A 17,098-nucleotide genomic window follows, 5' to 3' on the forward strand; every position below is an offset into this window, starting at 1 on the left:
ATGGTGGATCTGTTGATCGGTGGGTGGATCGGTTGGGTTGATCATCGATAGCTCCGATGGTGGCTCCTGTGATGATTTTTTTTTAATGGGTTTGCTCCAGTGGGTTTCAAATCAGCTGGGTTTCAAATCGGCAACATGGGTTTCTGATCGATGGCTTGGGTTTGCTAATCGGTGGCTTGGGTGGTGGCCGTTGTTGGCTCCAACTGGTTTGATGGTTTGTATTTGTGTGTGTGGCTTTGTTGATGGTTTGATGGTTTGTGTTTGTGTGTGTGGTGATGGGTTTGGATAGGTTGATCGGTGTATCATGGGTTTGTGTGTGTGGCTCTGTGTGTTGAACTGATGCTAGAGGTTGAGGGAGAAAGAGAGGAAAAAAAAATACTATTGGAAAGCCCAGGAAAATCGAATCATGCCAAAGTCTGAAAAAAAGTGACAGTTGGAAAGAAATAATAAAGAAAGATTAAAAAATAATATTTTAATAAAAATAGAGTTTTGAGATACTGGAGGTATTGTAAAATGGTATGGTATAATGATAAAGTGAATTTTTGGAATAGTAAAATAGAGTAGAATTGGAATTTTCCAATGCTAATGCTCTAAAGATAGCTTCTTGAGATTATTTTTCTCTCTCCCTCGTAGGAGCACCTCTCTCTCTCACTCTGTAAGAGCCTTTCACTCCTCTCCCATTTGGAAGAGATCTCAGCTCCCCTTGGTGGGGTTTTCCGCCCCATAAACACACTTCTTTCCCAATGGAGCAAGCAGTGATTGAAGAACTACAAAACCTCTACCTCACCAAAGAGGAAGAAGAGGAAATACAAATAACAGTACAAAGCCGGGATGATCTTTTAGAAGAGTGTTCATTAAGTTTGTTTGGTAGGCTTCTTTCAGAGAGGCAGCAAAATGTAAGAGCTCTGAAAAGCACTCTAAGAGCTGCATGGAAAATGGGGTCAGAGCTGAGAATAGTTGAGGTAGGAAGCAACATTTTACAATTCAAATTTAGCTCCAGTTATCAAAGAGATTGGGTAGAAAATAGTGGGCCATGGAACTTTGAGAATAATCTGCTTCTCTTGTGTAGATGGAGAAAAGGCCTCACTGTAAAAAATATAGTCTTCACTCACTCCCCTTTTTGGGTCCAGCTGTGGGGATTGCCTTTTGAGCTTATGTCAGAGTAGGTTGGGCAAGATATTGGAAGAAGTTTGGGACGCCTTATTGAAGTGGATAAACGGGCATGCCAACTGGACCAGGCAAAGTTCATGCGCATCAGAGTAGATGTTCCAATAGATAAGCCTCTCCGTAGAGGCGGAAATGTTGTAAGCAAAGATGGTGAGAAGTTCTGGATTCATTTCAAGTACGAAAGACTTCCAACATTTTGCTTCCTTTGTGGAATGCTTGGTCATGATGATAAGCATTGCCAGACTTCTACAAACCAGCAGGGCACTCCAAAGCAATATGGAGAATGGTTAAGAGCAAATGGAAACTTCAAAGGAGGAAATCCAAGTTTCAAGGGAGGGAATGCAAGGCAAAGAACTTTCTCAAGTAACAATCAAAATGCTGAGACTGAAAACAGAGCAAATGAAGATGGTACCGCTGCTTTGGGCCGATCCTCTGTCTCTCCGGCGTGTCACATGGAAGAAAACAGGGAAAGTGAAAGTTTTCAAAATTCAAAATTACACGGCAAGTCCACTCAGAGGCAGGGCAGTGGCGTGTTAGACACTCACATAAGTCAGATGGCTGATGTTAGACTTGGATGGGACATAAAGGCAACTGGAGACATGATTTTGGGACAAGCTGAAGGATCATGTGGAGTGAAATCTGATCCAATCCCAATGGAAAAGTTTGAATCAATGACTAGGCTTGAGGAATGCAGTGGTATACTCAGTAAAAGTTACCCCACTTCAACAGGGGAGTGCTACGCTGAGGTTAGCAGCCCACTTAAGCCCAAAAATTGGGCCGAAACTCATGGAAAAAATAAGGTCTCAGCAGCAGCCCAAGTAGTTACAAAAAGCTCACAGAGGAAATGCCGTATGAAGAAAATAGCAAGGGAACAAGGCTCGGCCCAGGGAAAAGAAAAACAAGCCAAAGGTCCAAATATTGGCACAAAACGTCAGTTAGCTTTGCTCTTAGCAGAAGAAGAAGAAAACACAGCCAGAAAAAAGACATGTATGGAAGTTGATGGAAGTGTTACTGAGGAAGCGATTTCATCGGCGGTGGCTGCAGTGCAGCACCGCCGGGAGCCATGAACTCCCTAGGATGGAACTGCCGGGGGCTTGGGAACCCCCGGTCAGTTCGTGCATTGCACGATCTAGTGCGATATTTAGATCCCAAAATAGTCTTCCTTTCGGAGACTAAGGTCAGGCAGCGGAGAATGGAAAGAATAAAGGAAAGAATCGGTCTTGCGAATGGACTTTTTGTTCCGTGTCAAGGGCGCAGCGGTGGCTTGGCTCTTTTATGGTCGAGGGAGATAAATCTGGAAATTCAAAGCTACGGTAGCTACCACATCGATGCAGTTGTCACAGAGGAGAGCTCAAATTTTAAATGGAGGCTCACAGGTTTTTACGGTCACCCCCAAACTCATATGAGGCAAAAATATTGGGATTTACTGGCTTATTTAAAGAGTCAATCCCAGCTCCCTTGGTTTTGCTATGGAGATTTCAATGAAATTCTATCAATGGAAGAAAAATCAGGTGGAGTGGCAAGATGTCAAAGTCAGATGGATAAATTTCGAGGTGTGGTTAATCTTTGTGGTTTCAAGGACCTAGGTTACTTAGGGACAGACTTTACTTGGTGCAATATGCAGTCTGGTGACAACAGAATGTATTTGAGGCTAGACAGGGCTTTTGCAACTAGTGATTGGATTGATAAGTTTGGTGAGGTAAGAGTTAACCACCTGGTGGATTCCACTTCAGATCATTGTGTTTTGTTCGTTGCAGACTCCAGAATTCCAAAACAGCCTCGCGCAAGGCGTTTTCACTTTGAGGCCATGTGGACGAAAAATGAAGCATGCACAGATATTATTGAGTCGGCCTGGAGCAGTGTAGGCAATGCAAATACATCGGAAGGTATGGTTGCTGCTTTGAATGCTTGTGCAATTGATCTTAAAGCTTGGAGTTCTACTAATTTTGGTCAAATCCCGAAAAAAAATTCAAGAGAAAAGAAAACGACTAAATTCTCTGGTTCAAGCTGATAAAGATGGTCTGCTGGGGGATGAAATAAATCAGACTAGAAAAGAAATTAATGAGCTTCTTGACAGTGAGGAAACTTACTGGTGTCAGCGGTCTAAGGCTCACTGGCTCAAAGAGGGAGACAGGAATACGAAATTTTTCCATACCCGTGCCTCTGAAAGAAGGAAACAAAATACCATTCTAGGTATCTGGGATAAATCTGAGAATTGGTGTGGTGACCAGGACAGTATAGCTAGAGCAGCTATTACCTATTTTGAGGAAATATTTACCACTTCCTCGTCGAGTCAGATTGAGAAGGTGACTGATCTCATCCCAATGAAGGTGACTGATGAAATGAACATGGAGCTAACCAGAGGCTTCACCAAAGAAGAAGTTGTTGCAGCCCTAAAGCAGATGCACCCTACAAAATCTCCTGGCCCTGATGGTATGTCCGCACTTTTCTTTCAAAAGTATTGGAGCATAGTAGGCACTAATGTTTCTAATTTAGTTCTGAATGTTCTTAATCATGGCATGTCTATTTATGAAATTAATAGAACTAATATAACCCTTGTACCAAAAATCAAAAATCCTCAGAGAATGATTGATTTTAGGCCAATTAGCCTTTGCAATGTGATATATAAGTTGATTTCAAAAACTTTGGCTAACCGTCTCAAAGCTATTCTGCCTTTTATCATTTCAGAAAATCAGAGTGCTTTTGTAGCTAATAGGCTCATCACTGACAATGTCTTGGTAGCTTATGAAATTATGCACTATCTAAAACACAAAAAGAATGGGAATGATAGCTTCATGGCGGCTAAGCTAGATATGAGCAAAGCTTTTGATAGGGTTGAATGGTCTTTCATTGAAATGGTAATGAGGAAATTGGGTTTTGACGAGTCATGGATTGGTCTGGTGATGAAGTGTCTAACTTCGGTTACTTACTCAGTTATCATCAATGGCTCGGTTCATGGAAGTATTGTGCCTACTAGGGGACTCAGGCAAGGAGACCCTCTGTCTCCCTATTTATTCCTGCTATGTGCTGAAGGTTTTTCAGCTCTCATAAATGAGGCAGCCCGGAGTCAGCTACTAAATGGTATATCCATTTGTCGAGGTTCCCCAAGAATAAATCACCTGTTCTTCGCTGATGACAGTCTTCTCTTTTGTAAAGCCAATGGTATTGAATGCAGCAAGTTGAAGGAAATTCTCAGAACTTATGAAGATGCATCGGGACAAAAGATAAATACTGAAAAGTCTTCAATCTTTTTCAGCCCAAACACCTCTCAGGAGCTCAAAGATGAAATCATAAACATGCTTGGGCCTATGACCGATTCCCATCACACAAAGTACCTTGGCCTCCCCTCAATCATTGGTCGGTCAAAAAAGCTTATTTTTGCGGAGATAAAAGAGAAGGTTTGTAAAAAGCTGGCGGGTTGGAAGGGTAAATTGCTCTCCTTGGGGGGTAAGGAAATTCTCATTAAAGCGGTGGCTCAAGCCATCCCCTCTTATACGATGAGCTGTTTCCTTCTTCCTAAATGTCTTTGTGATGACCTCGAAAGAGAGATGAGAAGCTTTTGGTGGGGCCAAAAACATCAAGAGACCAAGATTGCTTGGGTTGGATGGCAGAAAATGTGCAAGCCCAAATCTCTTGGCGGGATGGGCTTCAGGAACTTGCAAGCTTTTAACCTTGCCTTGCTTGCGAAACAGGCTTGGAGGATTCTTACTAACCCCTCCTCCCTAGCTGCTCGGGTGCTAAAGGCCAAGTATTTCCCCTATGATGACATCCTTAATGCAAGCCTTGGCAGCAGCCTCTCTTTTACATGGCGAAGCATTTTTCATAGTCTCGAAGTTATTAAGAAAGGAACTCGTTGGAGAGTGGGAAATGGTCGGTTGATTCACATTTGGGAGGATAAATGGCTCCCCACCCCTTCCACTTACAAAGTCATCACCCCTCCTAGGGATTTTGAGGGCTTCCCCATGGTCTCCTCTCTCATTGATCAAGAGACTAAATGGTGGAAAACTAGTGTTATCTAGGCGCTCTTTTTGCCTTTTGAAGCGGACATTATTCTGAAAATTCCTCTAAGTCAGAATTTACCGGAGGACAATCTTATTTGGATTGGAAACAAAAGAGGTGTTTTCACTGTCAAGAGTGCTTATCACATAGCTGCCAATCTCCAAGACGGTATTGATGTGGGGGAATGTTCTTCTGGAGACTCAAATGCTCATCTTTGGAAAAATTTATGGAAGCTGAAACTTCCTGCAAAAGTCAAAATATTCTCTTGGAGAGCTTGCGTGGACGAGCTGCCAGTGAAGGTAAAGATGGTGGAGAGAGGTATTAAATCTGACTCTGATTGTCCTGTTTGTGGGGAAATGCCTGAAAGTCTTTTTCATGTTTTAATTTCCTGTGACTTTGCCCTATCGGTGTGGTCACTTTGGCAAGATTGCCCTTTAATATCCCTGCTGAATGCAAAAGACTTTACTGGTCTGCTGCACCAAATTTGTTCAAACTCTGATGGAGTTTCATTAGAATATTTTTTTGCAATATCCTGGTCCATATGGTATAACCGAAATCAGATAGTTCATAATGAGCGTGGTCTTTCCCCTCTGCAAGTCTGGGAAATGGCGAAGAGAGTTGTTAATGACTTCCGAGAAGCTAACTTGCTGCATTTGTCCTCGACACAACCATCAAACAGTGGCTGGGCAGCGCCTCCCCCAGGTTTTTTCAAAATTAATGTTGATGGTGCGTCGTCCTTGGATGGTCAGGGGGTGTCGGGAGTGGGAGTGATCATTCGGGATATGGTGGTGTGCTTGCTGCTCTCTGTAAAGCCTTGCCTATGCACTATTCGGCTGAATGGACTGAACTCTTTGCTATGGAGCAGGGTGTCCTCTTGGCTCAGGAAATGGGTGTTCAGCAGGCAATCTTTGAATCTGATGCTTCCGCTGTCGTTCAAGCCATTTCTCAAGACCTCTGTGGTGGTGAATCAGGCCACTTGATCCAAGGAATACAGAACGCGAAATTGCGCTTCTTGAGCTGCTCATTTCGACATGTGAAAAGGGACTCCAACAGGGCTGCCCATGAGTTTGCCCAATATGCAAAATGTAAAAATGTCAGCTGTGTATGGAAAGGTGTTTCTCCGCCTTTCTTAGATTCTCTATTTCATTCGGGTATAGGCTGATTGCTGTATGTTGTTTGACTGTTGTTTGTTGTAGGCTAAGGCCCTGTTGTACCCCTTTTCTTATGTTAATGATATTACACATTTTCTCTTCAAAAAAAAAAAAAAAAAGATAGCTTCTTGAGATTTGAAAAAAATCGAAAAAATGTAAGTTTTTGTTTGAAGAAGTGATTAAATGATGCTCTTTTGAAATAGTATGTTATTATGCATTGGGTACACAACAAATCATTTGGACAACTGGGGGCTAGCTAGTATATTATTTGAGGATTTGTGGACTTTGAATCATATATCTATTGGACTTTGTTGAGATCTTAGGAATAATTGGGGGCCGGTCATATTTTTTGAGGGGGCCCATTTCCTATTACTTTCTTGTTGGATCAGACCTATAACCTAAAACTACCATAATAGTAGAAGAAAATTAAGAGTTCGTTTGATAATGTTGTTTTATTAACGTTATTTAAGTGCTGTGGAAATATGTGTAGATGAAAAAGTATTGTAGAAATACATGTTGTGTTGTTTAAACAATGAAAACTGTTGTTTAAACAATACTACCAAACAGATCCTAAAATTTGGGGGGAAGGCATGGCCCCCCCAAGCAATAAGGTAGCTCTGCCCCTCATGCCCAAATCCAAGTGTTAATTGACATCTAGACATAGGGTTCCAATCTAGATCAATTTCAATTTTATTGCAGTTTTAACTTTTTCCACATTAGTTTTTCAAAATTTTTATTTTTATTTTTAGAAGACATTAGTTTTTCAGTTTAATCCGACTTTGGGACCTAAAATTTACTCTTTTCAGGTTCAGATATTTAGGATATGATTGATTTTAATTAAATACATATTTCTAAGAAATTTAATTTAATTATAAAAAAACAAAAGCTGTACTATTTATCCATTATAATTAAACAATCTATTCTCAATGGTGCACCCTTAATAATAATTAAATCTTTAAAGGGCCAAACAAAATTAACTAATCACAATCATATGTATCCCGTCTTAATTGTAGGAATGTATTAAATGTTTTTTTTTTTTTTTTTTTGAAAACAAAGCCAAACTTCATTTAATTAACAAAAGAAATAGAATCCAGATACAATGCTTCTAAAGCCGGTGGAGGAGAGTTCTCCAACCAAACAACATCCTCACTAAGGTGCCTAGCAAAACGAGCTAAAGAATGTGCTACCCCATTAGCAGTATGGCAAATACCCCAAAATTCCACTCGTCACATCCGTCCACTCAAACAACAAATATCATCGTAGAGGTTTCCCAAACGAGACCAATCTGGCTGAGCTGAAACAATAGATCTCATAACATTTGAATTATCACCTTCCACAATTAAATCTGAGAACCCAGCATCCAAAGCAAACTCCATCGCTTGTCTGACTATAACTTTTAGTCTGGTAATCTAATCGAAGTATATGATATATGGGTTTGACCGTAAGGATTTCTAAATTACTTCAACGAACTATTGAAAATCCAACAGTTAAAATTATGTTTTTAACCTTATGTCATGAAATGATAATTTTACCCTTAAACAGAGGTTTGGTTTTGGCGTTGATGGTAGAGAAAATACTTTTACCCCACTCTGTAGTGTAGCTTATGTAGAAGCAATGGCCGCAGTGAGGGCTTTAAGTTATGTTTAGGAATTCAGTCTTTTATCCATTGTTTTGGAGGGTGACTCGAAGTGATCATCAAAGCTCTTAGTAGTGATGATGAGTCATTTGCCTCATATGGTCACCTTATTGTTGAAGCCAAATTATTTACAAATATCTTCTGTTTTCTTAGTTTTTTTCATATTCGTAGACAATGTAACTCTTTAGTTCATGACCTTACTAGACATGTTAGCGGTTTATCTATATTGATAGTGTATAATCTCCGCCGGATTTGGGTGGTCATGGGGACCTCTAACGTGGATTGTGCCGAGTGAAATCTTGCCCAGCCGGGCAAGGCATAGGCATTGCCAGCAATTTTTTGTTGACGTTCATCCTGTCTCAGGCGTTCCTGTCCATCTTATGTAAGATGAAATATGGGGTGTTCTTGTTCTACGCCGGGTGGGTTCTGATAATGACCGTTTTTGTGGGGCTCTTTTTGCCGGAGACTAAGGGGCTTCCTTTACAAGAAATGGACAAAATCTGGCAAGACCATTGGTTCTGGTATCGATTTGTTGAAGACCCTTCCTCAAGCTATGCAAATATGATTAAGTTTAATAAGTTACTACAAAACATTGTTTGTGACTCAACTGCTGGGACTAGGGGATTTTCTTATTACTTTCATTTTGATACAGCGGGAATCAGAATCAGAATCAGCCTGGACATTCACTTTGATCTTTGGGAAGTGATACAGAACTCATCAGTGTAGTCGATGATTTGACTACTGTTGTATCGAGAGATTAGATCGCAGCTAGATTAGCTTATTTTTTTTGTTGAACAGAAATCATGAACTTGCTTTGTTAACCAAATAAATTTTGTTCTTGCATTTGTTGAATATTATCTATAGAATTCAAGAATTCTGCCAAGATCAGCATGGTGCGTGCATGCACGCGTTCAAAAGTACAATTCCGCGATTAAACTCGACATTCGAAACTTGAAATTAAAATTAACCTTGAAGATTGATGTTCGAGATGCTTACAAGTGTGCTCATACGATCAATCACTACTTCTAGTTCTGGGAACACCTCCTGCATATTATATAGGTTAACACCAAAGACCTGTTTGCCTAAGATCCTAAGTGATTACTAGGTAAACAACTGTATGCTCATTAAATTATGAAAAAAACAAGGCTAAGATTGAATATACTCATGACATCCTTTCTGGTTTCTAGGATATTCGATCGTTGCCATTTTTTGTGGTTGGTTGGGATGTGACCACCCAGGGCTCAAGCTCAAATCCAGCATCAACATTCTTTTCCTCCGCTTGGGATGCTTGAATGACTTGATAGCACAGTAAATAGAAAATAGTCCGATTATCATAAACATTTAGCTATAGGTACGAGGCCCCTCTACGCTAAAGTGGAAATGAAATCATGAATTCAATCCAATACACGAGTATGTGAGTGTATTTTCCTATCAAAAAACCCTTTTAACAGCCAGAGGATAATGTAAAATTCAGAAAAATTGCCCAAAGACAGGAAATGATAGATTTAACTAATCATTGAGCACCCATGGGACCAAAAATTGTAATCCGAAAGTAAATGCCTTCAGCCCTTCACTGATCCGTGTAATACTCTCTAAACAGATAGATAAATTGAATGGTTTCTATATATATATATATATATATATATGCTGAGAAGCCCTGACATGGTACATGTGAAGACATTTAACTTTTAAAGCATTCATTGAATTATGATAATAACACAAATGCCGTACATATAAAGCAGAAGCAAATGAGAATGAATTTAAAGGCAACCCACAGGCACATCTAATCACCACTTACAATTGTTTTAGTAAATAACATGCCTTTCCCATCTTGATTGCAGACAACTAACAAGCTTCAATAAAAATAACTGACATGCTTGATAGACACAACAAAAACATGCAATTACAAATCGCCATGATAGAGAAGCTGTCATTAAGGCCAACCAAATTGGATTTAAAATCCACATACCATATATTCCATCCTCTCAAACTTGTCTGACAAAACAATACATGCTCCTATAGACACAAATGTCCTCACCATAAGCAATTCAAGATTATATATGTCTGAACATTTAGGGGCTGTTTGGTAGACAAACTCCAATACATGTTTTCAATTTTTAAACAACATTATATGCATTTTTACACTTTTTCACTCACGTATTTCCACACATGTTTTCAAACATATGTACCAAACACCCCCTTATCTATTTGAATCTTCACAGAATACATCTTAATGATAACCAAGAGGGGCTGGTGCCTCTCTCAATTCCTTTCCCTGAAAGTGAATGTCCTGCAGAGAAAGTACAGTCATAACCCAATAACAAAAAGTAGATGAAAGACAAGCATCAGGATTATTTTTCAATAAAATAAGGACATGCTTGATATATTATATTAGACACTTCCAAGAATAACAAAAACATAGAACAAATAAATTTAACCGAGACTAAAAACCTACCCGTAAGACCCACCTCTAACCTTTCACGGTGAGACATTCAATGCAGTTAAGCTAAGTCATTTTTCCATCAAAGCTATCCATAGGTTAAATTGAGTTTGCTTTTAGTCAAACCTAATACAAGAAATTTACAATATTCCATATCTCTTTTCTATTTACCTGTCTTTTTCAAACAAAGATGGAACATTATAAAATCACAAAAAGAAAAATAAAAGACGTAATCAAACAAACTCCCGTTGTGTTCTACACAAAATCTAGGAGATACTAAAGAGACAAAATTAGTAAGTTATTTGACAACTGAAATTTAAAATGAAACACAAAGAAGAAACAGCTTCTTCTTTTTTTGCCTCATTTGGGCTGCCTTCCTATCCCCTAGTACAGAGTAATTGCTGAGAGACCTAAATTGGAAGACGTCAGCAAATTTCCTAACTCAAATGTTAACATACGTCTCTTTATGTTTTATTCCCCTTCATCCTCACCTTTTACTTATCAATAAAAAAATGTTAACAGACTGATCAAGGGTCTGCTGACCCAGCACTTAGGTTACGTTGAACTTATTTTATAGGTAATTTACACATGCACTCAGCAGCTCAGCCTCACCCTCCACCCACACTTGTAAGCCATAGAGAGTCTAGTCTGTCTTTGTAAACAATACAGTACTAAATACCAAAGCAAATGATGTCCAATCAAACACAGTTCGGCCAAAATGGGAAATTAACCCTGTTTGCCAAACAATATAATTAGTAGGCACTATTTTCAAATTATAAATCGAGTCTCAAAGACTCGATTTTCATGGGTTGATCATGTCTGATGTGGCATTTTTTCCATGTGGCGACCACCTGGAAATCGAGTCTCTAAAACTCGATTTATAAGCACCCTTTAAAAAACATGTTTTATAAGCACACCCACCTTCTCTTCCTCTCTCTTTCTCTGTTTTCCAATTCCCAAATTCTCAGGTCCAACAAGCAAACACAAAGCCAACAACCATGACCTCCACCACATCTCCCCCAATTCTCCCAATCTCAAACACCACCACCACCGCCACCAATCGCCACCCCAGCTTTTCGCAACTTACTCAGCAACATAACCGAATTGGTCGACAACAACCTCGCCCAGTGCCGCCTATGGTCCGAGCTCGTCGACCTAGGCTACATGGCCTAGGTCGCGCTAGCCTTGGTCAGTTTGATTTGATTTTGTTCTTCGGTTTTTTGGGACTTTGGAAGTTTGAGAGAGGAGAGTGGGAGAAGAACTGGGTCTAGGTCTCCAGACACTTGAAAATATTTGTACTGTAAATGTTGCAAATGTAAATCGAGGAAGACTCAATTTACAGGTGGACGCCACATGGAAAAAGTGTCAACTCAGACCTGATCAGAACATAAAAAATGACTCTCAAAGACTCGATTTATAGTCCAAAATCGAGCCTCTTAGTCTCGAGATGCTAGTAAAAATATAGTTTGAAAACGTGGCCTACTAATTATAATGTTTGAAAATCAGGGTTAATTTTCCATTTTGGCCATGCTATTAAGTTAAATCATAATTGTATTTTCATAAAGAAAGTAGACAAAGCCTTCAAAAGAAAAAAGTAGGTAAAAATATGCAGATAAAATCATAAACAATTGTAGATAAAATTTGTAAAACTAACTGTTAACCAAAAAAAAAAGACATTATCAAGTCTTTATATGTTCTATGGAAAAGATCCAGTAAAAGGAGGAAACTGATACTGTCTGACGGAATTCCCCTATTTGTCAAGTACAGAATTTCATAATACCCCATCAGCTAGCCTACATGAACAAAGTCACCATCCCAAGTAAAGAGAGGAAGCTGTTTCATACAATACATAAGGTTGTTACACCATGAACATGATATCCCTACAAATTTCATTAAAAAAATCTCCCCTATCGGTTTACCAACCTTAGGAAAAGTCTTTAACACCAAAATGAGCTAGCATCCAGGTCATTGAAAAATAAAATTTTATTTAAAAATGGCAGGCTAAAAGTATGAAACAAGATGCTATGAATTGATACGTGCAATTGGAAAACCAGTGACAAAACTCAAATTCTAAGCCAATCTAAGATGGGAAAGAAATAAATAAAACAGATTAAAAAGTGGATCCCAATTAAAAATGAATTCACTTCACCATGAATTCTTAAAGAAAACCATTTTCTTCTATGCAAAACAAGATGCCAGAAATTGGGAAGATATTTTAGGAAGTGCATCTATATGTTCACAAGATATAAAGATGCATAACACATGGAAAAATAGTTTTAGAGATTTTTTTTTTTTTTTTTTTTTTAAAAACCTCCATACATATTTGGGTGCAAAATATTCTGTTTTCAAATTAATTCTTTTCATAATATGACTCTGACTAAATCTAGATTTACAAACTGGGAAATTTCAAAATAATTTTCTTTATCAAAGTTTAATTTAAGTATATGGGAGAGGGGAAAATTTTTAATGAGCTTTAGAATAAGTTTTTATTATTATTATTAAAGTTTAATTTAATAAATTTTTATTAAGATGCAGTGCATGTGTAGCATTTTCCATCCATTATATTACCAGAAAGCTAACAGAAGGGTTGATCATACAATTATCAAAGTACAAGGGGTCTATTTGATTTTGACCCAAAGTTCAGGGGATGCTTTAAAATTTTCCCATGCAAAATCTCTCATTTGTCATATTATCTCTGGATCAGCAATAGATTTTAAAAAATCTTATGTACCATGCAAGTTATATGTCTATATAGAGTGGAGAATAAAACATAATGACATATTTTAGGAGACCAGATACATTCAGAAATTATATACATAAAAAATGTGAAGAAACAAATTTGTGAAAAAAAAATTATAGAGCATGATCATGGGAAAGGAAAGTAATACTCACAGCAGCAAAATGGTTAACATCCCGATGGTGAGCTTCATCAGCACGAATTACAATTATAACATCCTTAAGGGTTGCATCCTTTGGTAGCTTCCAGTAGTCTATTGCAATAGCAGGAGCCGGAACATTTTCAATTGCACCACTATCAATATCCTTCAAATACTCTGTATATGAGTGTATTGCTTCCTCCTCCAGGTAACCAACAATTCTATGGGCCAGTTTGGGGGAGAGAAGATATACACCAAAGAAGCCATTGAAGAAGACTCCCTGCACGGTGAGAACCAGAAGTCTTTCATACCACTTGGGCTGTACAAGTTCCACCATGGTCATCAAGTGCATCCTCTCATTCTCTGCTTCTTCAAGCAGGGCTTTGATCCAACCACCACTTTGCTGGAACTTGCGGAGAGACCTTAGGTGCAGCAGCATTCCTCCTACCATACCAGGAACAGCTGCCACTGTTTCCAGCATCATTGCACGACAACCATACCGCCTCTGCAAGATATTTTACAAAATGAAACTCATAAACATATACTTTGGCAGCAATATCGAGAAGCAGACACAACAGTTGCTAAAACATTCTGTCCCCAGAGAAGAACAATTCAAGTTTTAAAGTTTGGTACATCCACTGAAAAGAAGGGACAACTAACATATAATTGCAATATATAGAACTTGAATCTAGGAACAGAATAGTTATGTTCTGCTCAAAAAACTATCAAGAGATCTTCCCTGCACATTAAAGGAGGTCACTTATCTTCATCTCATTGCATCTACATCAGTAAGTTAAACCATACAAAGCGCATGCACACACACACAAAAAAAGAAAAAGAACTTTGTGTGCACCTTATTTGTCCTCACATAGAAAGTCACATTGGCTGCCACTCAGGCCACATAGTGTTTAATGATTATAAAAAATTAAATAAAAATAAATCAAACATATTATACTTTCAAACATAAAAATAAACCCTCTCTTTTCAGCATTTCTTCAGTGAGATAGTTTTCAGCAACATAGTCTTTTTTCAAATAACCTCACTTTAAAACATAATTAAAAGTGAACCACTAACTTTCTAAGTAGATAAACTTGATACTAAGACTCAACATTAACAAAAGTACTGTGGGCGGTGCCAAAGAGTCCTCACACCAAAACTAGACCACAATTCTTGAGTCTTCTTGCTATTTGATCTTATTTTTCCTTGAACTCAGTTGGCTACATCACTATCAGTACAAAATACTTCCAACAGAGCATTCTTGAGTTCGCAAAATTTGGATTCTACCTAAGAGAAGAGTCTTTACACTCTAGGAAATACATGGCCAGTGTTAAAAAGATTTCACTAGGAAAAAAGAATTAAAAGCAAAACACGAGTAAAAGTTAAGTATGCTTTTTGATGAATACAATACAACACACAACAAAGGTGACTTGCCTTAAAAAACAAATCCGTTGGAATTCTAAGAAGTTTCACAGTCCTGTACGCAACTTTATCCAAAAACTTCTTTGGCACATGATGCTTTGTCAAGTCTATTGACAAGTCTGCCTCATAAGAGTCCCATGGCTACATCAGAAAAGAAAATCAGTCAATAGAAACTAGTATGTACACTTAGTAAAAAAATTCTTGAAGTTCCATGTAATTTAAACTCACAAGAGAATAGAATAATTTGTAATGTGGTTGACAAGTAAATTTTTTGCTTTGGCATGGAAAGAATGGAATAACAAAATATAGAACACATCTCCAAATTAAATGTCACAATAACATTCGGGAAAATGCCACGTATATTGGTTAATGAAATTGTTGCATTATCAAACTTAATAGATGGTTTTATAAATGTATCTAAAATACTTGTCATTTTTGTAGATTGATTCTTCAGATCACTTTGACTAAATGAGTAAATCCTAATCTGCAGCTGAAAATTATCTCACCGAAGAAATGCTGAAAAGAAAGGGTTAGAAGAGTGTACACATATCAAAATAAACAAGTGACTATGTCAATCAATGAATTGAAGACTCAAAATGCTACCAATTTTTTTTTTTTAATAGAATTTCAACCTATGACGTCCACTTCTAATAATTGCACTATTTTATCATCAAACCAAAACACTAATTGGTTTTTGGTGGAACACCAGATTTCTGATTCAACTATCAAAAATTTTACCAGTTGAGTTAGCTGGAACCACCAAAATGCTACCACGCTTGAATAAGAAGGTTGGTCTAAAATTGATATGACTAACCATGACCGGTTCATCCACTAAAATTTCAACACTGTTCCTATTCACTTAAAACAACACATGGTAGATTTTCCTTTTTTAAAAAAAGTTGTAAAATCTGAAAGATCTCTTAAAAGAAGGGGGAAAAAAATAGAACAATCAACAATCCATTTTAAGAGTTACAATGATAAAAAATAAAAGTGCGTAGAACTGTTGTAGAATAGTGAAATTCTGTTAGATAAATATGTTTCCCAAAACAAGAACAAAAAATGTAAAAAAGGACAGCATAATAGGCAACAAAATCCAGAACAGTAACCTCTATAGTCAATTACAACGGTTAAAAGTGCAAGTCAAAACAACAACAACAAAAAAAAAGGCAATTACTCACACAAAAAAAAAAAAAATCATTCACAAGTACACAATGATCCATAAAATAACCAAAACAAAAAGTTATTATTATTACCATGAAACAATTCCAAGGCCAATCGGTACCATCTGGTCTCTTGATACTAGGCCTAGACAGCCCCCAATAGCTATTCACCATTCCTTTCTCCTCATCACCATTCTTCTTATCCTTCTTCTCTTCTTCCTTGATCGCTTCCACTCCTCCTCCATTAACAACCTCTTTGCTCTTCTCCGCCACCGAGCTCATCATTCTACTCCTCCAGTAGTAGTACTGTTGACTCTGCTGCTTATTCATCATCACTCCTTGCGTGCTACCAGGCCTCGCCATCATTTCAGCCGTCGACATGTAACCGCCGCCGCCGTGGCTGATCAGCCCCCTCGCCAGACTCCCCGCCAAAAACCGCTTCATCTCTTTTGTTTCCTCAGATTTCGGAGAGATGTCTGAGCGGTTTTGTGTTTATGTCTGAGTGAAAAAAAAAAAAAATAGAGAGAGAGACTCGGGATTTGTGTACTGTGCTTCGCGTTGTATGGGTTTTGGTTTGGTTTGTTTTTTTTAGGCCGTTGCTTGGGCTTTTTCAAGGCAAAGCATTTGACGGTTTAGATGAGTTTAGATGATTAGATTAAAGGCGATATCATATAAATTTATACTGTAAAATTGTATCGTCGAATCTGAGTGGAGTGTGACGGTTGCTTTTGGAAAACCAGATTATCTGCGGCTGATTTCTTTGTTTCTATTTCTGTTACCTACTCTCCACTTTCACTAATTTCTTTGTTTAGAAAATATTCACACCGCCTATTTCTTTCCATCTATTTCTTTTTTCATATTTTACACTTCTATTTTTTATTTATTTAATCATGTATATACTATTATAAAAAAATCTTGTAAGTCCATTAATTATCATCTCTTGAGATTTTCAATTAACACATTTAGGGTTTAAAAAAATAATTTATAGACTTTCAGATCATTTTTAAAATTTTTAATGACGTGATAGCTTGTGCACTTATAAATTTATAAATTTTGATTTTAATCAAGAAATCAAACAAGACTTCAAATTGAGAGGATCAGTTTACCCCCCATTGAGGTAGGCACAACAAAATTAAATTTGTTAATGACAAATTTTCAAGAAATAACACTGTTTTTCAAATGATCAAAATATTTGACATTCCTCCCCATATTTCACTCTAACATGAACAAATAACTAACATTTCACCTTA

General features: G+C 37.8%; 1 protein-coding gene across 3 annotated transcripts in view; it reads right to left on the reverse strand.

The window, feature by feature from the left end:
* The window catches only part of LOC126707460 (ubiquinol oxidase, mitochondrial), a 33,215-nt gene extending 16,841 nt beyond the window's left edge, over positions 1–16,374 (reverse strand). The window contains exons 1-4 of one of the 3 annotated variants that reach the window (XM_050407111.1): positions 15,942–16,369; positions 14,701–14,829; positions 13,286–13,774; positions 9,887–10,243 (exon numbers count right to left, since the gene is read on the reverse strand). In XM_050407111.1, coding sequence (XP_050263068.1) covers positions 10,184–10,243; positions 13,286–13,774; positions 14,701–14,829; positions 15,942–16,292 — 1,029 coding nt within the window. In that variant the 5' untranslated portion in view covers positions 16,293–16,369 and the 3' untranslated portion in view covers positions 9,887–10,183. Of the gene's footprint in view, positions 1–9,886; positions 10,244–13,285; positions 13,775–14,700; positions 14,830–15,941 lie in introns of those variants that run through there. The other 2 variants (XM_050407114.1, XM_050407112.1) reach the window with 2 other exon arrangements.
* Between the last annotated feature and the right edge of the window lie 724 nt (positions 16,375–17,098).

This window comes from Quercus robur, chromosome 11, assembly GCF_932294415.1.
Source record: "Quercus robur chromosome 11, dhQueRobu3.1, whole genome shotgun sequence".
NCBI lineage: Eukaryota > Viridiplantae > Streptophyta > Magnoliopsida > Fagales > Fagaceae > Quercus > Quercus robur.